Consider the following 22,524-nt stretch of genomic DNA (forward strand, 5'->3'; position numbering starts at 1 on the left):
ACTGGGACAGCAGGGTAGCTGCCACTCCACTTCAGTCTCTCAGCCCCAAACTCTCCACGTCAGCACCAGCGAAGGTTACGATGGTGTGAGTACATTTCTCCTCTCGTCTGCATAGCGAATTAAAAATCTGTACGCATTCATACGGGAGAATCAAATATCAAAATACAAAAAAATATATATATCAACCCAGAGGGCTAAAAATCCTTCCTGATAGCAAGCGTGTAGATTGCAGTTTTCCAGCTTGTAAAAAAATAAGCTTGACACAAGACACACCCCACTTCACGAAAATCATCTGATTCGCCTCGAGCACATGTGGATGAGTTGTGTTCAAACGTGAAAGGAATTAACAATTAAACACTTCAAAATGATCTTCTTTTTTTTTTTTTTTTTTACCAAAATACCCACTTCCAATAATTCAGTGCTCCACACAGTGGGTGGTTTTATGAAGCGTCTCACTATCTGAGCTAAAAAGACAAAGTAATCATCAATTTTTTTTTTTTTGAAGATCTAACTTCTTTCACCCTGTCCTGCAAGGCAGCTAATTCACTATCAGCACCAGAGCATAATAGATTAATCAAAAGCAAACCACCAGAGGCTGTCAATCAGCCACCACCTCCACGCTACACTACAAGAGAAGTTTGCGTTCTGTAAGTTGCTCTGAATAAAAGCACCCACTAAATGACTAGTTTATGTATTCATTTTATTTACACTGGTGCACCTGCGCTATCTCAGAGAGAACAGTAATCAGACCAATGGAAACTCGTGATTTCCTTTAGTGGGCATAGCTCTAGGCCCTGAAGCACTCTATAAAGTTGGGATACTCCGCAATTCGAAATAACGAACATCAACCAAGCTTCCTTCTCGAAACCTAAAACTGTATATTTCTGGCCAAAAAAAACAATAACAGGTTTCTCTTTTGTTAGGAGCACAGACAGTACGGAAAGTCTGCATGGGGTGCGTACCCCTTGTCCCTGTCCCCCCACCCCTGTCCCATAAGGCGGATGAACAGAGCATGCCCTGACTGACTGATTTACTGAACAAGCACGTTAGCATATTCAGACAGCCGTGCACTACAAACCCACCCGCAGCCACAGGACCTGCAGGGAAGCTGGCACTGAGGCATCATGGGTCTATGCCATTAAGGCACACATACATTCATGTTTAGGGCTTAGTACCAGGGAAATATTTTAGGTGCTGACATCCATGATAAATATGCACTGCATAATGTTACAATTACATTGTATTTATTTGACAGACGCTTTTGCGCGAAGCGACATACAATATGCGCATACCGAAGGTCATTGGAACAACTACAGAACACAGGTCCGATTAATATTCAAACCAGTCAAACCAGCAGGTATGACAACAAGCTACAGCATCAAGACGACGATACAAGTGCAATATAAGTGCTGGATGGAGGCACACGTAATGCGAAAGTGGGACAGGAACAAGTATTCAGTGGTACACCTTCACGACTACATTTTGCATGTACATCCAGCAGCCTGCTAGCCACCTTACTGTAGCGCTACAGGCCATTTCCAGAAGCGTTCCCAGGAATGCCTACATTTATCTTCCGCGTTGCTGTTCCGTCTGTTTGGATGAGGACTGCCTACCATGCCACAGACAAGGACAGTGAGCCTTTGAGGTCACCAGCCACTAATGCTCAGGACTTCAGGGGAACGACGGCATATCGGTCAGGCCCGAGAGTTTCTGCAACTACACGGACCGCCAGAAAGCCGCAACGCAAACAACACAACGCCCTTTAAAGCCCTGAGTCTTCAGAGGCAGGTGCAGTAGGGAATTCCTTTCTTCTTCAATCAAGTTCGAGTGCACTCTGTTTTTCGTCTTGTTTCCTTGTTGCCGGGCTACAGTTCAGCCGTGCCTTTCCTCCTCAAAAAAACACGGGAACGTATTCGGGGGAGACCAAGATATCGACCAATGCAAAGAGACATCAGCCACCGGCCCTACTCACACACCCTCTCTATCCCCCCCACACATACCCTCTCTATCCCACACACCCCCTCTCTCTATCCCCCGTCTCCTCCTCCAGCCTCGGGCCATTCTAGCCCATCTTCCAGACGGCGCTCTTTCACTCAAAAACTTTATTTCTTCCGCCAGACGGGCTCACTGAGGGGGACTGGGGAGCCGTTGTCGAAACCGTCAAAGCCGGCATCGGGAAAATATTTGACGAGGCTCGTGTCCTCACGGCCAGGAGCCGACACTCCGTAACTTCGATCTGGAAACCGTCATTAAAAAAAAAATTCAAAGGCTATCCTAAAAAAACTCAAAGAGTAGAGGTGCTGCTGATGCCTGCTGACTGTCGATGTTGCTGCCCGCGGTCTTTGACGATCAAAATAAGTTTCTGTAGGGCACCGTCTCTGAGATTCTGAGATTCCACCCCCCCCCCACCCCCCACCTCCGCCTCCACCAATGGAGTGGTCGAACCCGTGCTTGTGGCTGAAATCTGTGAGCCTGGTGGTCTCACAGAAGAACCAACTCGGAAGCAGACACCGCTAGGAAATGAACAAAGCAAACGAGAGACAGCTCAGGTAATTGGCGTAAACACCTATCTGAGTGAGTTCCGCGCACAGTACACGTGACAGACTCTGGCGGTGGATTTGCAGACATTAAAAGAAGCGGCGTGTGGACATGTACATGCATCGCTTCCTCTCCTAAGGCTCGTGTGAGACAGACTTAAAACACACCTGCAGGACACACCACTTCCTCCAGCTGGGCAGCTGTGCTGTGTGGGAATCCAGATAACAAAACACACACACACACACACACACACACACACACACAGCGACAATAGAAAACATGGGGCTGAGGCCACAGAAAGACAGTAAAGGGAAACGCAGGGGGTCCCCACTGTCTGTCTGGTGTTATAACCGCTTCATCTCAGCATGGACCATAAAACTACAAACAAGGGGGCGGAGCTAACCCCCACTGCCCCGCCCCCCTGGTCCGCACTGGTGGGCTGCATCCACCACACTAATCTCAGAGCCCTGCTTTCACGTCATGACTCCCTGAAGAAGGTTTGCCTGTGGCAAGCGTTTATGACAGCGGGTGAAGACCATGTCTTTCATGCAATAGGCAAGCGTGGGAATATGGGTTGGGCCATGAGCACTGATCAAGAGAAACGAGTGACGTTGATGTGCGTGCATGTGTGAGTGAGTTTGTGCATGTGTGAGAGAGAGAGTGCACGTGTGTTTAAGTGTGTTTGTGTGTGTCTGAGATAGAGAGAGAGAGAGAGAGAGAGAGACTGCATGTGTATTTAAGTGTGTGTGTGCAGAAGAGAGAGAGAAAAAGAGACAGAAAGAGAGACAGTACACGTGTGTTTAAGTGTGTGTGTGTGTGTCTGAGAGAGAGCGAGAGAGAGACAGAGAGAGAGACTGCATGTGTATTTAAGTGTGTGTGTGTGTGTGTAGGAGAGAGAGAGAGAGAAAGAAACAGAAAGAGAGACAGTGCACGTGTGTTTAGGTGTGTGTGTGTGTGAGTGAAAGAAAGAGAGAGACAGAGAGTGCACACATGTGTTTAAGTGGGCGTGTGTGTGTGTGTGTGTGTGTGTGTGTGTGTGTGTGTTTAAGTGTGTGTGTGTGTGTGCACTGCAGAGCCCTTTGTGAGGTCTCAGTTTGCCTCTGAAAGCCATCACTTCCCTGTCATTGTTGGCTAAAGCAACAGGATTCCGCGCGACAGTCCGTCTCAATCCCGGCCAATCCCTGGCCTCAAACGGCCGCCGGGCCCCGGCAGAGCAGCGCTGCATTCCTCAGCCAATCAACGGACAGCTGCTAACGGGCCGATCTGCGGGCTGCGCCTCTCTACCGTCCCCATTTAAACACCGATGTACTGGACACAAGCGATGCGCACTATCGCACACCACGGAAAGTCAGGGGCCGCTGTCATTAGACTACATTCATCTGCCCATGTGAAAAAATTAGTATGCTGAAGAAGTACACTATTTTATACTTAAGAATACTGGATGTATGATTAGAGTTTATATCATGTAAGCAAGTATAATATTTTTTTCACCTGGGTGGCCATACAGGCAAAAAAAATGATGAATTAAAAATAAATTATAATAATTAAAAGCAGTTCAGGCAACTGTGATTACGTTCTATATCAGCCATAATCTTCAGGCCAAGATGATAATTCTCTTTTAAGCTTGAAACAGACAGATAGCAGATACCTTTGATATTACCACACTTCCCTACTGGAGACCGTACTGTTATGTGACTCAGCTTGTACACGTCCAGCTTCCAAAGCATAAACATTTCTGTCACATAGTAGCACGCAGTCCAGCTAAACTGAATTTCACTTAAATTGCTAATGGGATACAGCCAGCTCTACCACTCTTTGTGATAAACAATGAACGAAAGAAAAAAAAACAAACAGCACATCAACAAAAAGATTTGAAAATCCCCAATCAAAGCTTGGTTACTAGGCTTGATTAACTGGCGGCTCCTTGTTATTATAACAGCAGGTTTATGGCCACAGATTCCTGGGTAATTATAGGTATGGCTTCACAAAAGTGTGTGGGAGTGTGGGAACCCTGTGGCAGACCCCAGTTAGGGGTCTTGCGGTTTGACCACAGGAAGAAGTCAAGAGAACAACGGGGAGGAGATGCAATCAGACGACATGTTAAAAAAAAAACAAAAAAAAACTTTTATTAACTCTCAGGCAAACCATGTGGAACACACAGCCCGCAACAAAATATAGCCTGGGACAAGCCTTCTCACAGTTACATCACAGGCATTTAGCAGACGCTCTTATCCAGAGCGACTTACACAACTTTTTACAGCTGGATATATACTGAAGCAATGCAGGTTAAGTACCTTGCTCAAGGGAACAACGGCAGTGTCCTACCCAGGAATCGAACCTTTCGGTTACAAGCCCAGTTCCTTACCCACTATGCTACACTACCACCACCCTCACCAGGAAAGACAGATGTTAGTTTCCCATTAGGATAGAACAGACCATATTACCACCAAATACAAATCTTTCTCCAGAAGCTTTTACAGCATAGTAAGTGCTCAATTCAGTCCAAATACTTCTACTAGTCAAGAAAGACTACGTTTCACCAGGTTCACATCTCCAGCACTATCGCCCATGAGTCAGCTGTCAGAAAGAGTTTGGGTGTCCGCTCAAACTTAGAGGTTAACTGCGGGACCTGAGGTTATAAGTGTCAGGACCCCGCCGCATACAAGCTGAGCGAACAGGAAGTCAACGCAGCGGGGAACCGTTTAAATATTTACCACCGCCCGCCAGGGCCAGTGCACCTGAGGACCAGGAAAAGAGGGAAAAAAAATCATCCGCTCGCGCAAATCGTTTCTTCCCACTGCTATTGGCACAGGCCAAAGTGGGGGGGGGGGTCAGTATGGACATTTACTACTGTGTTTTAATTAACACACATCGTATTCCTTTATCGTTTACACCTCAGCAGCTAGCCGGCCTCGCAGAGACACGACGAGGGGTTTCCCACCCCGGTCAACAAGGGCTTTGTTAGCGCAACAAACGGGCGCGGGCCGCGCACCCCAGCGCGAACTCCTGACCTCCCAAGAAGCGTCTTCCGGACTCTTCCGGAGACTCAGGGGGGTAACCGGGTTCCCAGTTCTCTTACTTAATATTTGACTTGGTCTCCCAAGACCTCCCCCACCAGCCCCCTCTTAATCAGCAGGGCTGTTGTTGCAATGAGCATCTCTTCCGCAACGATTTAAAAAGGTCAAGGAGCCAGGTTTAAGTTTGTTGTGAAAGCAGAAGAACCATAATGGGAGACAGAACCAGCTGTGCAAAATGTTTTTTAACATTATTTTTCTATGATGTCTTGTACAGAAATGTGTCCTGAAGATTTTTTATTTGTTTTCAAGACGTTATGTTGATGAAGCAGAAAGAGGGCAATCCCCTTTACAGTATAACTCACTGTTAGTGCATTTGTTTCCCCTGCTCGTCCAGATCTTTTAATAGATTATATTAATTCCCAAATTCACTGAACATGTGATCGTATAATGATTTTGTAATTCCACATAATCATCATTAAGTAAGAGTATTTCAAAGCAAAGGGTTAATACAATCAACAACAGATATTACATTGTTTTTTGTTTTTTTTACCGTAGGGGAAATTGACCCACACCAACCACAGAGCAATTCCGTCTTTCCATCTAATTAAAAAACAGTAACAGGTCCACAAGATAATTAGCCAGTTTTCTGTGCGCATTCTCTCTTCTCAGTTTGAACGTGACGGCTCATTACACTTTAATGTGCATTCCTACATAAGAACACGCAATTAAGGGAATAAAATGCAATTGTCAAAGCCTTCATCTAAAACTCGCACTGCTGCAAAGACTCATATACAAAAGAAAAACATTTAACCCTGTGAGACCCAGTGTTGTAAAAAATGCAACATTTCTTTTCAGGCATTCAAGAGGTATTTTCGCCATTCAGTTCACCATGCAGTTTGGGACACCAGGTCCGAGGCCCTATACTAAATTGTAGCAACATATATGGAGAGGAATATTCTCAGCTGCTACTCAGAATGTCTAGAGTACACACAACATAGGCGTGAAAATACATCAAAGACTGGGTCTCACAGGGTTAAAAAGGCAACCATAACCAGTGTAATACAATCACAAAAATGGCTTGTTTTTTTTTTTTATAATGATAGGCTTTTGTAGTATTTCCAAACAAAATTATGCAGAGTTTATGCTGAACAAGTCAATGCCGTATTCTTCAATTCCATCATCATAAGGTCAGTCGTTGCACCTTAGAAGGTATTTTACCTATTATTTTAATACAAAATGTCAAATATGTAAAGAATGCAATTAGTATTCACATAAGGAATTTCTTCCACTTTTTAATTATTTTTGTAATTTCGAAACCGTTTAATTTTCCACACGGCTTAACGTCGATTACACTTTGACAATGAACACACAAGATAAAAATATGAGCATATTTTTGGAAGCAGAGATCTGAAATGCTAAGAGTAAAAAAAAATAAATAAATAAATAAAAAAACATTCTTCTACCTAATGAGGGCATATTTGTTCGTCCTCATTTGAAAATTTTTAATTTGCGGGCATTCCAAACGCGAGGAGTTAGGCGCGCCCGAAACGACACGGCTGAGCGTGGTTTACGCGACGCCGCAGGGCGTGAAATTGAAGCAGCCTTCCGTTCTACATTCGCAAATTCGGAACGAAAAAAAAAAAACGAAAACATAGCGAAAACTCGTTCGCCTGGGCGGCCGGGATTCGCAGAACACACACGCTAAAATCGCTAAGTACGCACCGAGGCTCGGCGCCCTCGCGCCAGAACACCTTCGGGCGTTCCGTGGCGTCAAGCGCTTGCGGTAACCGCGGCTTCTGTAATTGGTCGGACGGAATGCTGTCGCGGGTCTCACGAACGAGAGTTCAGGAACCCCCCCGCCCCCCCCCGGCCCCCCAGAACCTTTGCCTTTCTTAGAGCGCCGCAGCCACCGCCACATCTCTTAAGAGAACAAATATTCCGCCAAAATACTCCAGGCGCTTTCATCCCCCCCCTCACACCCACCCCCCCCCTTCCCCACCCCCCCCCCGCTCTCGTCTTTTGAGCTCAAAATCCGGGAAGGCTTTCCGGTTCGCAGCCAAGATTTCTCACCCCCCCCACCCCCCCCCCAACTCACCCAACCCCACTCCGCCCCACCCCACCCCAAACCCCGCCTGGATTTCCCTCCTCCGAAAAGGAGTGTTTAATCTCTCCCTCGCCGTTGTCTAGGTGTCTGACTGCGAGGGGCTCCAGGATGTAGGAGTGAAATAAAGCTCTCTGAATAATGCCACGGGGAGAGCAGCCGGAGACCGGGGGGGGTCGGAGCGGAGGAAGTCCCTCTCTCTCAGCGGCGGCCGCTGCTCGGCCTGCTGGGATACGGCACCGCCGCGCCCGCCGCCGCTGCGCCGGGGGGAAACTCCGGCTCACACCGCGCTTAGCGCTTATCTCTGTCCCGTTTCAGTTTATTTTTTTTAAATACAGTTGTCCACGCTCGCAGACGCGCCAGGATTCCTCGTGCGTCCATCAGCGCGCCACACAAATATGCTGCAGACCTCCGAGCCACCAATGCAATCCCCGCTTCTAATTCCTGGGCCTCCCCGCGGGGGCTGGCCTGCCACCGAGTCCGGCTCACAGCCCAGGAACAGGAGAGGCCAGGGGGGTAGATTGGGGGGGGGGAGGGGGGGGTTGACCAAAGCAAGGTGGAGGTACAGAAATCTCAGAGCACCCCCCCCCTCCCCCCCCCACTCCCGACCACCCATCTGTCTGTCATGGCTTTCTCATTCGCAGCCCAACATCATCATTCCAGACAGGCGCTCTTTCTCAGGTTTAATTAAAACTTCAAAAAATGCAATATGTCCACAGACTTTGGGTAGCTGGCGAAGCAGGTACATTTATCTTTTGTTTCTTCCCCCCATCCCCCATTCAATTCGTACCGTTTCTCCCTGTGAAGCTCTCACTCCGACTCTAAATCTGCCTTTATTCCTCACCTCTCCCACTTCTTCCTTTCTTCCTTTCATTCCCTCTTTCTTTCTGCCTCCTCGTCTACTCTCCATCTTTCACTCTGCTGTTCGCTTCACCTCCCCTCTGCCTGCCGCTCGCCATCGATCCTCCTCCCAGAATTCCGGAATTCCGGGTGTCATGGTTCCCAGTGAAGTTCTCAAGACTTCCACTCTTTTCCTGTTTACACAGAGGACGTGTTTTGGAATGATTTTGACAAACAAGATGCAGTGGTGCGCAAGAAGTCAAGGCCAAGGTTCGGTGAACGTTTGGCTCCATGGAGTCAGTAAACAGCCCCCCGCCCCCCGCCCCACCAACATGGACGTAAATATGTCCGCGTTCTCATTCAGGAAACTGAAGAATGTTGGAGACTGTTTGCCCTTAAATCTTAAAGAAATGGCCTCATGGCCACATTGTATTGTTATCTGAAAGTCAACATGAATCACAGCAGCCAAGTCAGATAGGACCGCAATGTGACAGATGGTGGGCGGAGCAAAGTCACATGGTGGGAAATAACTTGTTCCCTTCCCTAAAAGTCCACAGGGGATATTCATTCAGAAATCCTGCTCCCTCCAACCAGCATACCTGACACACACACACAGAAATTAATTTGCCTTAAATGTAGGCAAATATTTAATCTTCACTGAAAAAAGTCTGTCTTAACAAGTGTTTTAGTCTTGTAATGAGAGATAAAAGATTTATTTTAGCTTGTTTAAAGTTACTTTTTGCAGGATGAGTGAAATTTAACCTTCCTTTCCGTTTCTTTGTCCCTGGGGCTCCTGCCGTTCTCTCGTCCTGAGTTCACAAGATCGCTCCAGCCTTGTTCCTCACCATGAATTAACAGGACCGCTCCAGCCCTGTTTCTCACTCTGTGGTCAGGGACAGCTCCAGCCCTGTCCCTCACCCTGTGGTCAGGGACCACTGCACTGCCCTGTTCCTCCCCTGGTTCATGCCCAAGCCACGGCACAGCCTGGAGTTCCAGAAGCATCGCCCTGACCCTCTAAACTGCACACTATACTACTTCGCCCTTCGTTTGGACTTCTACTTTCTTTTCCAGCTAGCTTATTACCTCAACTGTAACCCGCACAACCCATTTTATTTGCTGCGACAGATCCCTAATTGGATTTCTGTTACCATCCATTACTACCGCTACTTTACACCAGGCCGGCCAGCAGAGGATGGGCTCCCCCTCTATAGCCAGGTTCCTCCTGAGATTTCATCCCATCGTGGTTTTTTCACACAGAGACCGAGAGAGAGAGAGAGAGAGAGAGAGAGGGGAAGAGGGATAGGGAGAAGAAGAGAGAGAGAGAGAGACAGAGTGAGAGAGAGTAAACAAAAGGAAGCCGATAAACAAGGAAGCGAGGGTGATAGCATCTCGCTGTCTGTTCAACATCTCTCTATCAAGTGGCAGCCTTCCTTCCTACCTCCTTCCTTCTATTCCTCCCTCCCTCCCTCCCTCCCTTCCTCCTGCTGTCACAAGCAGGCAGCATGCAATAACACTTGAGAGGAAAACGTTAGACAGACAAGCTGTCAAGACCTTCCTCTTCAGCCCTGAGCTAATGGCTAAGACTGCAGGATTTATAGACAGAGGCAAAGCACTGGGGGAAAACTTTACTCCAGATCTTTTTTTTGAATTATTTCAGAATACACTCATGGGAAGAAAAAAAAATATGTCTGGTCTGAGACCGATTTTATTTGAAATTATGGAGTAGTTTTGAATTCGGCAGTACTGTGACCGGTTCCCATTGAATACTGACAGGTTGATTTGCTTCTACAATGGCGTAGCACCAGGAAATATGACAGCGTTCCCCTTTTTTCTGCAGCTATTGAACAGCGAACGTTCTCTCAAACGGCGCGAAGCACAAAGCATAAAGGAACCACAAAGTCTACACAAATCTCACCGAACAGCTTGTCGGTCTTTCAAAACAAAAAAAGTCTACAATCGCTTAAGTGCTCCTTAAATCTCTCTCTCTCTCTCTCTCTCTCTCTCTCCGTCCTTCAGTTTTAGACAGGTCTCCATAGCCACAATCAAAGTACAAATAAGACAAAGAAGCGCTGGGTATTCTTGTGAGGAGCGTTGCCGTAAGACAGCAAAAACAATCCCACCCCACAGGGGCATTACCGAACCGATGTGATCAAAACTGACAGCACGGAGCAGAATAGACTGGCCCCCACCCACTGAGAGCCAATCACACCTTCACCGTGTGACGACACCCCCCCCCAACCCATCCCCCCAATCCACACCTGTGCAAAGAACTGCCCCGCTGTCTATTCAAGTTCACCATCAGCACGAAAAGGTTTCAAAAGCGTTTGTTTTGTTTTTTTTCTCCCCCTTGAATGATACCTCTGTACTAACATCCTTCTCCTGGCATTCCGGAATTCCTCCCTCCCGTTTAGATGTCAAGAGACAGATGGTGGGGGAGAAAGGATGAGGTTTCAAGATGAGAATACTGGTTAAGGCTGCCTTTTTTTTTGCCGTGCTGACGACTTTTACGGTGGCACTTTTTATTATTGGAAATTGCTGCAGTATCATCGGATCACGACTAAATTGGAGTGCAGCATTGCCGTGGAATGGAGAAAGGTTCCTACGTGGGAAATTCTCAAGCTGATTCTTCATTCTTCGCCTGCCATTCCTGAATTTCTCACTCCCATTTAGATGTCAAGAGATGGGGGGGAGAAAGGTTTCAAGATGAGAATGGTGGTAGCTACGAAACAGTCCAATTGCACCACATTGTCTCCCACAACCACTCAAAGCCTGCTAAATATTGTTGTCCATGTTTTACAAAGACACAGATATTTACTTTGTCAAGTACAATACTGCTGTTCCTGTCTTTCAGTCTAGATGTAGATGTGCGAAATCACCGAAGATAGTCATCCATGACTAAAATGTCTGTTACATTTTAACACTGTGAACTGGTGTAGTGCACTTTAGCGTAGAATACGCTAAAAAAGGAAAAATGTTAAGTCTGTAAATAATGTTTACCATCAGTTTCATAAGTTTTTTTAAATCTATAAGAAGAAAAAAAAATTACAGTGCACTCAATGTACACAGTGGGTATCAACAAATCAAATCAAATCAAAAAGCTGACCCAGCGGTGGTGTAACCCTGATATAATAAGCGAAACCAAGCAGCCATGTTGTCATGTCACGAAGCTCGAGCGCTCAACTCGAGCGCCAGACGAGCGCTGCATTGAGCTGATCGGGCCGGTTGCCCGGAGAACGCGCCCGGACGCAACGCAATCCACCTTCGCTTCTCCGCCGCCTACCCACAATGCCCCGCAGGCGGAGCAAACGCTGCAGAGTCATCTAGTCAATGGCCGCCGATCAGTCTTCGCTCAGCAGCCCAGCGAATGAGCGTGCTAATGGCTTCTCCCTCTAATTAAAGCACTTAACCTAATGAGTTGCATAATGTTGCTGCTCCCCCCTCACCCCCCTCCCCCTCCCCCTCCCACTCCCAAACCCCCACCGCCGAATCATTCTCTCTCCTTCCAGCCAAATGGGATGGGAGGGGTGTCATGGCTGCTGTTGTCATTACGCCAAGCGCATAGACCCTTCCTTCCACAGCCAAGGATAACTCCATACTGCGCTGTAGGCTGAATTCATTGGGTTTTAAAAAAAAATCTGAATAAACTTCCTCTGATAATTCTGGAGGCTGAATTTTAAATATTACTGCACGCACACAAAAGAAGACAAGTTTAACAACAAACAATAGAAGGTTGGGAAGGGAAATAAATGTGGCGTTCAAGTTGTTAAAATGACTCGGGCCTCCACTAACCAACCTCTTTTAAAACATTGTGACATGCCCAAATACACTGATCCCCACAGAGCAAGGCTCCGTTTCATAATATTCACGCGGCGCTTTTCAATTAAATGATACGGAAATATTAATTTAATTAAGCCCGAGGGGTACACGCTGCATCTCCGCATCTCTCGCAAGGTTTCGCAACGGTTATAAAAGCCAGTGTTGAAAGACTGCAGCTTCGCCACAGCGTTTAATATCCAAAACGGTTTATTTATCGCGTGCTTTTTTGTTGCGAAGCACGCAAAGCTTCGATCACAAGTGGCCGAGCGGAGGCCTTCCACACACACACACACACACACACACGCACACAGACGGCGGCTCCTTAAGAAAGAGGAGAGTACGAGACGGCGTTCACGAGCTTCGCCAGAAAACACACCAAAAAAAAGCGCAAGAATGAAAAGAAAGAGCGAAAGAAAGAAAGAAGGGAGAGAAAGAAAGGAAGGGTTAGCCGATTCATGCCCAGACGGGGAAGCGGAGGAATTCTAACATCTGTGCCAGATTCTTCTAAATGCCACAAACAAGCAAAGAGCCACTGGAATGGCCCGCCAAAGAGACGTATAGGGATGGCTGTAATGGAGGGGAGCGCATAGGGGCCTGAGCACACAGGGAAATGTAGTCTTAATTAAACTCTAACAGAGTAACTATGAGATCAAGGTGGCACCTAGGGGGTGGCACTGTAGTACAGTGGGTAAGGAACTGGTCTTGTAACCTAAAGTTCATAGATTCGATTCCCCAGAAGGACACTTTCATTGTACCCTTGAGCAAGGTGCTTAACCTGCAATGCTTCAATATATATCCGGATTAATAAATGGATGCAATGTAAATGCTGTGTAAAAAGTTCTGTAAGTCGCTCTGGATAAGAGCGTCTGCCAAATGCCGGTAATGTAATGTAATGAGACGAACAGGGACCATGTGTACTCTGTAAAGAGCCAGTGTCTTACAGAAGGAGATCTGTGCACCGATTCCAAAACTTGCCAAAACTCCCGGTTTTTCAGAGCTGTGTTGTGTGTACTGGCACTGGGGGGGGGCACTGCCAGGGCACTGCCAGTACTGTGGAGCAGCGGGCAGAGATTAACGGCACGGAGCTTTGCCCACACATCGCTGGCGCCAGAGCTGCAGCTTGGCTTCGTCGGGTACTGTGTTACGGGCTTCGGTGACATGACGGTATTTTTTTTTTTACAAGGACATTCGTGGGAAAAAAACGTGTAAACCAGAAGGGAAACTGCTCAAAGCTGTTATCTCACAAAATATGAATTATAAAACAAGCTTTTTATTTTAAACCTAGCAAAACTATTTAAAAACTACTTTAAGGCTTTGTATCCTTATGTATGAATGTATGATCTATTCCTTCATTCAATTTTGGGTTTGGTTTGTCCCTGTTCCCCATTCACCCTGCTTGCATGAACTCAAATTTAAACTATACGAGGTAGCATCTTTAACAGTGAGAGAGTTCAGCTGAAACATCAAGATTTTAGGAGCTCCACTCTGACTTCATAAAACCCCTAAAGTAGTCAAATATTTAGGGCCTGGATTTACTTACGACCTTCAGCATGTGCCAAATCATCTCCCGTGTTATTAGTTCTGCGTTCGCTAAAACGTTTTGCACGTGCTAATGGTCTCAGCAAATCAGGCTGTCTTAATAGGCAAGTCTTTTTGTCTCACAAACTGTTCCCGTCGGCGGTCCTTGCAAACACATTTGTAGCAGTAGGGGTGGGACAGAAGTGCCCACCAGAAAATGCCAAATACCATGAGCAGCGCCCATGCCAAGCACACATACTCCTACATTAGGGGACAGCAGAGGTGTCGAGCCAAGGCACAGACCCCTCTGCAGGAGGGCAGTGCGGAGGTGAGCCGAGGCAGCTGAACCACACACCGATTTCACAGGGGCAACATTCTATTTGGTGTTTCCATGGTGACGGAGCTCCAAAAAAGAAAAAAAAAAAGAAAAGAAAAAAAATAAGTTGCAGGTGTTTCAAACCCCCGTAGAGCTAAATGAGTTTTAGCCTACTGCAGATACCCCGCACGCATTCAGTAGCAGACCAGACAGCCAAATCTGTGTGAGAGGGCTGTACAATCTTTTTCTTTTTTTACCATTTTCGCTTTTCTGAAGAAAACGGTTGAGATGAAAGCTCCTTCAAAATGGCATTTTGAATCGCCGGTACAGGGTTCGATGAGGAGGAGGAGGGGAGGAGGAGGAGGAGGAGGATGTTTGCTACGTTCTCGCAGTCTGTGATTTCGAACAGACCTGGCAATATGGCAGCCATTGAAATGTTAATGTGACAATATAATACACCTTTCTGATGAATGCCTATGTCACAAACCAGCACACCAGGCACAAGCAGATTAAATGAAATGGGGGGGGGGGGGCGAACAGACAGACCCAGATGCAAACAGCAGTTTGGGTAGCCATTGTCGTTATTGCACAGAGAAAGCCGTTACCAAGAGCCAGGGAATCTGAGAATTATGATTGCCACAAGCTTTTTCACAAAACTCTGTTTCAGATTATTCCTCCATACAATCAAACCTTTTCAAATATTAATGACTTTTTTTTTTTCTTTTTTTTTTTTAATCAGTGGGGAAAAAAAGTCATGTGAATCGATAGCACGTCCAAAACTGAGAATTAACCTAACTAAGGAAAAAAGCCATCCCAGTGAGAAATGGTGAGCAGATTAAGTTGAGATGCCTTAGTCGTTCTTGGCTCTCCCGCTAACGTCCAGTAGACATCCATATTAGGAGCCGTATCTGCCAAACTTCACCAAGCCCCCAGAAAATATTGTTTAAACATCAAACGATGTCTCCTAACTCACCCTAAATCACAATAGCGAGTGAGGTGTACTGCGGACACACAGAGGCAACGTCCATACAAGACGTCTTATGAATTTCCACAGTGGCTACTCAGGAGACGTCCCACAGACAACACAGTGACGTTCCACGTACGTCGAACGGACGCCATTTTGCTCAGGGGGAGGACGGGGGACGATGGGGGAGGACGGGGGAGGATGGAGAGGACAGGGGGAGGACGGGAAGGACTGGGAAGGACGGGAAGGACAGGTGAAGACAGGGGGAGAACGGGGAGGACGGGGAGGACCGGGAAGGACGGGGGTGGAGGAGAGGACGGGGAGAGGACGAGGGGGAGGACTGGGGAGGATGGAGAGGACAGGGGGAGGACAGGGAAGGACGGGAAGGACAGGTGAGGACAGGGGGAGGACGGGGGAGGACAGGTGAGGACAGGGGAGGACTGGGAGGACCGGAAGGATGGGGGTCGGAGGGAGAGGACGGGGGTCGGAGGGAGAGGACGGGGGGAGGACGGGGAAGGACGGGGAAGGACAGGTGAGGACAGGGGGAGGACGGGGGAGGACGGGGGAGGACTGAGGAGGACCGGTAAGGACAGGGGTCGGAGGGAGAGGAAGGGGGGAGGACGTGGGGGACGACGGGGGGGAGGACGGGTGAGGGGCTCCCCAGGTTACAATGAAAGCGCGGCCTACCTTCGACGCAGTGCTCCACCTCCTCCAGGTTGCGCAGGGTGATGCGCATCAGGCTGGAGTTCAGCATCAGCTCGTTCCGGTGGGCGGGCCAGGCGTACTGCGGCGCCAGGTTGACGAAGAAGATGCGCGTGTCGCCCGTCGCCACCTGGTTGTCGCAGATGCCCGGGTCGCCGAAGCCCCCGATCATCACCTTGTTCCCGCCGTCCAGCAGCACCTCGCCGTTCACCATGGACCTGCCCTTCAGGTAGCGCCAAACCCGCACCTGTCCCGCCACAAAGCCAAAGAGCAACGCGTTACAATACATTACATTACACTACATTAAATTTAATTTAATTACAATACATTACACTACATTACATTTCTCTACATTGCAATACAATATATTACATTACATTAATTTAAATTACACTACATTACATTACAACACATTAAATTAAATTAAATTAAATTAAATTAAATTAAATTACAATACATTACAATACATTACACTACTCTACATTGCATTACAATACATTACATTAAATTAAATTACATTACAATACATTGCATTATATTGCATTGCAATGCATTGCATTACATTACAATACATTATATTACATTACATTGCAAACATACATTAAATATTTACATTAAAATTTAAATTGGCAACTTTACCAAAGCGACTAACAAAATGCATATATGTCTGGCAACTACAAAACACAGGTTTGATAAGGTACATTACTCATTTCGTACAACATTTCATTACATTACGTTTATATGGCAGAAGCTTTTATCCAAAGCGACATACAATAAGTGCATTCTGAAGGTCACTGGAACAACTACAAAACACAGCTCCGATAAGGTGCAATACTCATTTGGTAACAGTTATTCATAACCATGAACACATTAAGTCCAGTTCACACAGTAAAACATTACTCTGACCTTACCTATTCTCAAAAAGGCTATGCTAAGTCAAACTAGGAGCCATGACAAGCTACAACATCAAGATACCGAATACATCACTTTACCAGGCATGGATAAGCTCCTCTTTAAGGGTAGCTAGCCCAAGGTGATCAGCCCGCTTTATAATCTAGATTTATTTTATTTTATTTGATGTAGGTTTTCATTTAAATACAAAACGCACCCTTACAGTTGGACAAGGGACTGGTCTTGTAACCGAAACCTTCAATTCCCAGGTAGGACACCGCCGTTGTACCCTTAAGCACGGTACTAAACCTACATTGCTTTGGTATATATCCAGCGGTATAAACGGATGCAGTGTAAATGCTGTGTGCAAAAGTTGTGTAAGTCGCTCTGGATAAGTGCGTCTGCTAAATGCCTGAAATGTAATTTAAGAGGCTCTGGACGAAAACAGAATGAAAGCAAGAAAGATTTCACACAATTTGCAATCCTCCCAAGTGATCTGGGATTCACCTGCACAGGTAGGTAGGACGATCAGAAAATGTCTTAACGCCAAGGGACACAGGTCAAGATCATCTTTGCCATGGGGGAGGGGGTTCATTACATTACAGGCATTTAGCAGACGCTCTTATCCAGAGCGACTTACACAACTTTTACACAGCATTTTACATTGTATCCATTTATACAGCTGGATATACACTGAAGCAATTCCGGTTAAGTACCTTGCTCAAGGGTACAACGGCAGTGTCCTTACCCGGGAATCGAACCTGCGACCTTTCGGTTACAAGCCCAGTTCCTTAGTTCCTTCATAGTCTAATCACAGTGGGAACAGCCGTAAAAATGTGCCGTGTTTTATTTGGTTTTAAGTAACACCGTGACCGTGAATGGACTGCACACATCTGGCGGGGCCACGCCCCGTCTTCCCCGCTGATAATCAGTAATTGAAAGCCACTGACTAAACCTGCGAGGACCTGCCTGCCCAAAAAAAGACCTCAGGAATCCGGCCCTAGTGCTTCCCAGGCTCAGAAAGGAACAAAAAAAAAACGTGAGAGCATAGCTTTTAAAGCTCAGGACACTGTGGCCTAGAGGGATGTGGGATCGTAACCCCCAAATTGGGACACCCCTGCACTACTGCGGCTGGTGCTGCTGGCGTCCTCGAAAACCAGCAGAATTGAACACCATCCCGTAACAATACCTAGAGTGCAACAAGCTGCATCTTGTTTTATATGTGCATGTTACCAGTTACTTGAGTCCATTATAATGAAATGAGTCAATTAACATTAATTTGGGAGTGAAGGAAAAACAGTGCTACACAGAATACTGTTTTGCTTGTGTTGTGCAGAAGAATCATGAATACCTAGAGAAGCCAGGAAGAGGGAAAACCCAATTTAAACTGCGTGCAGAAGATAACTGTAACATTCAATTAGATTGGGGGGGGGGCTATGCCTGACCTGGGAATGATTCAAAATCAAGGGACTGGCGAGGATCAGAGTGTCAGTTCTGGGAAGTGTGATTTCAACAAAACAAGACTTTACTGGAGGAAGAGTCCGTGTGTCTCGCGGCTCTTATCAGATGACACGCACCGGGCTAGAGAGCAGACGCGCTGAAAAGGGGCACGCCTTAAATCCATTCAAATTTTGCACCGCATTCTGTATCATATTCCGGATTTTATCCACAAAGAACCAAAAACACGGCACGGCAAGCTGCATGGTTATTCGCAGAGGTTCCGCTCATGGGACTGTTTCTTATTGGTATTTTAAGCAAAGCAAAGAAATAATGCTAAATAGTTGCACAGAGCGTCACTTTACTAAGAACAAATAAGCCATAAACTAATGAAAACAGAAGAGCAACAAGTGTTGTCGCGTCGACGGAGGCAGGCTAAACAGACCCAGCGTTTTAAGAAGCATTCGTTTATGGAAACATGGGCCATTCGGTCAACTTGCCAGTGTGCAAAATTACATCGTACATTAGCCCATTAACAAGGAAACCACAAATAAACATTAATAATGCATAGCAATTGATTACGGTTATTAATTTAGCTAAAGCACACCATGTTTTTTTTGCACACTGTCAGGTTAGTGCTTCGCAGGGAAAAGCTGGCATGTCGACAAGCGACGAAAAGGTTCCCAAGGCAGCACTTCAGTTCCATCGTGCCGTTCTTGCCACTAACATATGGTTTTGGCGCTCACGTTGCGGTGTGATCTATTTTTGGCTTAAAATCTTTTTTTCACTCGCAGAGACTTTTTGGTAGCCTCCGGCCACGCGCGGGGATGGCTCCGCCGCTATTGTGGGAAGAAAGTACTCATTTAGCTTGCACGTCTCGCGCGCACTGTTAGCTTCCGTAGATCCAGCAGAATGTGCGAACTCGTTCTTTACAGAAGCCGGGTTTCAGAAGCATTCCTTTTGAGTGTCACCCCGGGAGGTGATCATCCCGAATCTGAGACTTTGGGATATCCTTAAATCCCACAAATGACTATTTACCCTTCTCCAGACAACAAGCACATATTACCCGTAGAATGAATGAGCACGTTTTTACAAAACTATAGATAGCTAGTAGCTGTGATTGTCTTTTGTTCTTGACTGACTCTTGTCCCGCAGTCAAAAATCGCAGACGTAAGGCAATTGAAAACTTTTTGTTTATTCGCCGTACCTGTACAAAGCCACAATTAAAACCAGATCACCACCCCTCAAGACTGGCACAGAAAAGGCGTGACATAGCAAAAACCAGAACGCAACACAGCGGACAGCCTAGCTTTTGACAGGTGAATGCTCATTTCAACAGAACAATAATTTTGCGTTCTATATTTATGGTCATAACGCAGGCTTGTGCAGCTGACAAGCAGATTACATTAGGCTACTTGAGCCAGCACACTTTCTGACAGGTACGGTAGGTTATGTTAGGTTATGGCTACGGCATATAGCCTAATCTCGGGAGTTTGTTTTTTATTTAATCCGACGGAGAATGTAAACAGCCAGTAACGTTGAAAAACAAAAACCGATGTATAGTCTAACTTGTTTACGCGCACTGCACAATCAAAACAAACAAGCTAGTAACATGTACACGGTTAAACTATGTTTCTGCCATAACTGGACTCTCGCGGCCCTCGGCTGAGCTCCTCCCTCCCTCGGCTCACTTCAGGCAGTTTCCCACGGCGATCTCACCTTGCACGAGTACGTGTTGTGCACCGGGTCCATGTTCATGATTTCCTCCACGGTTCCGGTGAGAACGATGTTCGCCTCCTCTTCCCGTTTCTCCAGCTCTTTCTCCGTACAACTTCCATGACAGCAACGCTGATTCAAAACCGCAACTATGATCACTGCCCACCCGTACAAGTTTATAGTCCGTCTCCTCTGCGTGCCCATGATCGCAAAATTAAAAAGGGGGTGAAAAAATATGATTTAGAGGGGTATTTCAACCTCACTTACAATCCCAAACCGCACTATTAAACATGCAACCAGAAAAGAGGAAAATTCCCGCTTTCCACAATGGGGGTTACACCTTATCCCAACTTCCCTGCAAAACCAAGATAGCCTCCTTGTAGCATCTGAACTAAGCGCAGCGGAGAAGCTACTTTGTTGCAAGCCGGGTGGAAGAGAAGAAAAGCGACGAATTCTTTCTCAAGGAATGTGCAGCGCTGCTCCGCTCTCTCTCTCACTCGGTCCTTCTTTCACAAGAATGACGCTACTAATTTGCATGCAATCTGAATTGCTGATAAGACTGGTGGGTTTGGGGGGTGGGGGGGAAGCCCTGATTCTTTCAGCCCCGAAACTGGTGTAAAACGCCACCCCTTGGAGAAATTGCGACTGCAACGCGACAGCCATGAACGTATTTAAAATTCAATGAGCAAAGTGGAGACAGCACGCGAAACTTTCCACCACCAGCCTATTTTACCGGTGACTCATAAAACGCTGGCACTGGCTAATATTCAAAAGAACGGGGGGTGTTTTCGGTTGTATGTTTAAATTTTCTATTTTCTTCATTCGTGTGTTTTCATATTTTACCCATTTGCTAATTTAACAGTAGCGATGCGCACTTGTTCTTGTTTGGTTTCTAATGTTCATGTTAGCGTTTTCATGTGTGCAATTTCTTGCGGCGGTCCTTTTTGATGGAGACACTGAGCACTTTACCACTCTCCTAAAGCTATAATTTCAGGACCAGTTCATCTATTCCTGGAAAATGACAGGGTTTGCGATGTGCTGTCGAACGTAACAGCCATTTGTGCAGATCTAGTCATGCTAATGTAAACCAAGCATTTCCCGTGTACGCTTCATTGCCAGTACCCAAATTAGCATAAAACCACAAACTAAGTGTTTGATCTGCGTACCTGTCATCGATCCTATCATTCCAGTCACGGCCGCGCACAGACTTTTTGGTGGACATATGCTCAAAATAAAAAAAACGGCCACCTGTGGTAAGTTTTTTTTTTTATCGCTGCGAGCCCAAAGTGCACATTTGCTGTCTCAGGGTAGGGTGACTATGCTTCCGCATATGTTGGCGTCTACCTGTGCGCGTGCCAGATTCCATTACATTAAATATTTAATGAGACGGTTGCGGAGCCCGATGTAAATGCTATTTTGGATCAGTAAATGAAGTGCTCGATAAGAATTAAAAGTAGGCTACTGTTCCAGAGTTGATTCTACACTGAAGATTTTGGTGCGTGAAAAAACTCCATCAGTAATGTGTACCTGAATTCATAGGTTTGTGATAAATTAAGTCTAGATGCGCGAGGTTCAAACTCATCTTATCTTCATCTTTGAAATGTATATTCATACTGCAAGTGTGAAACTGGACATACTTTTACCTTGTCTCAGATATATTTGGTGCATGCCACTGGCAAATAGTGTTATAATAATTCATTAAAATGTCATGTATTGTTACAGTAACAGTAAAAATTCAATCCAATATTTTCCCACATTTTATTTTTTTAGGCAATGCCCATGATTAATATTTTAAAATATTTAAACGTTCACTTAAATATTTGATAATATTGCTTTGCCACCTGTAATTGTGGCGACTATGTGCAGGGGTGTTGGGCCCCCTGAAAAGATTGCACACTGGGCCCCATCTATGCACAACTACAGTATGCTTTTTTGAGGGCCCCTGTCAGTCAGGGCCCCTCCTAACTCCTAACACCCAACCCCAACCCCAACCCTTTACAACTCCCCTGACTGTGAGTGATAGCTGATGGCCACTGATTGTGATGGGATGATGGACCTGAATACTGCATTACTGCAGAATGTGTGTGTGTCAGAGAGAGAGAGAGAGAGAGAGAGAAGGAGAGAGTGATCAAGAGAGGGAGAGAGAGAGAGAGTGATCAGTGATCGAGAGAGACAGGGAGAGAGAGGGCGATGGAGAGAGAAAGAGATTAGAGGAGAAAGCCCAATATTTTTTCCCTATGAATATTGCAGAGCCATTTTATGCTTAAGTGGGTGCTTTGGCCCCTGCAGTGTACTGCAGCCCGGTGTGACTGAGGGCCTTTAAAGTGACAAAACTTGAACTGCGCCCAGAACACATTTTGGATGTCTAACTGAATCATTTTTTCATGGGAGGGATGGGGCGAGCCGAAGACGGAATAATCTATCATTCAGCTGTGTAACCCTCCGTCAAAAAGGTTTCAATAACCTAGCCGCCAACCGAACGTGAGCTACAAAGCGAAAACGATTTAGCGTGGAAACAAACAAAAAAATCCTTACACGGGATGTATAATTAGACAGCACACGAAAGATTTGTATCGAAATCATTTATTTTCCATGTGCATATGCGTTCACTGTCCAGCTTCGTAAAACTTGCGGTCGATGACTACGCAGATACGGCAGCATTTGGTTC

At 46.2% G+C, this 22,524-nt stretch overlaps 1 protein-coding gene across 1 annotated transcript in view; it reads right to left on the reverse strand.

The window, feature by feature from the left end:
• The window catches only part of LOC135235342 (agrin-like), a 334,070-nt gene extending 313,667 nt beyond the window's left edge, over window positions 1–20,403 (reverse strand). Inside the window, exons 1-2 of the mRNA XM_064300761.1 lie at window positions 19,860–20,403; window positions 15,798–16,059 (exon numbers count right to left, since the gene is read on the reverse strand). Coding sequence (XP_064156831.1) covers window positions 15,798–16,059; window positions 19,860–20,060 — 463 coding nt within the window. The 5' untranslated portion in view covers window positions 20,061–20,403. The remainder of the gene's footprint in view (window positions 1–15,797; window positions 16,060–19,859) is intronic.
• Window positions 20,404–22,524: the final 2,121 nt, after the last annotated feature.

This window comes from Anguilla rostrata, chromosome 11, assembly GCF_018555375.3.
Source record: "Anguilla rostrata isolate EN2019 chromosome 11, ASM1855537v3, whole genome shotgun sequence".
NCBI classification, from domain to species: Eukaryota; Metazoa; Chordata; class Actinopteri; order Anguilliformes; family Anguillidae; genus Anguilla; species Anguilla rostrata.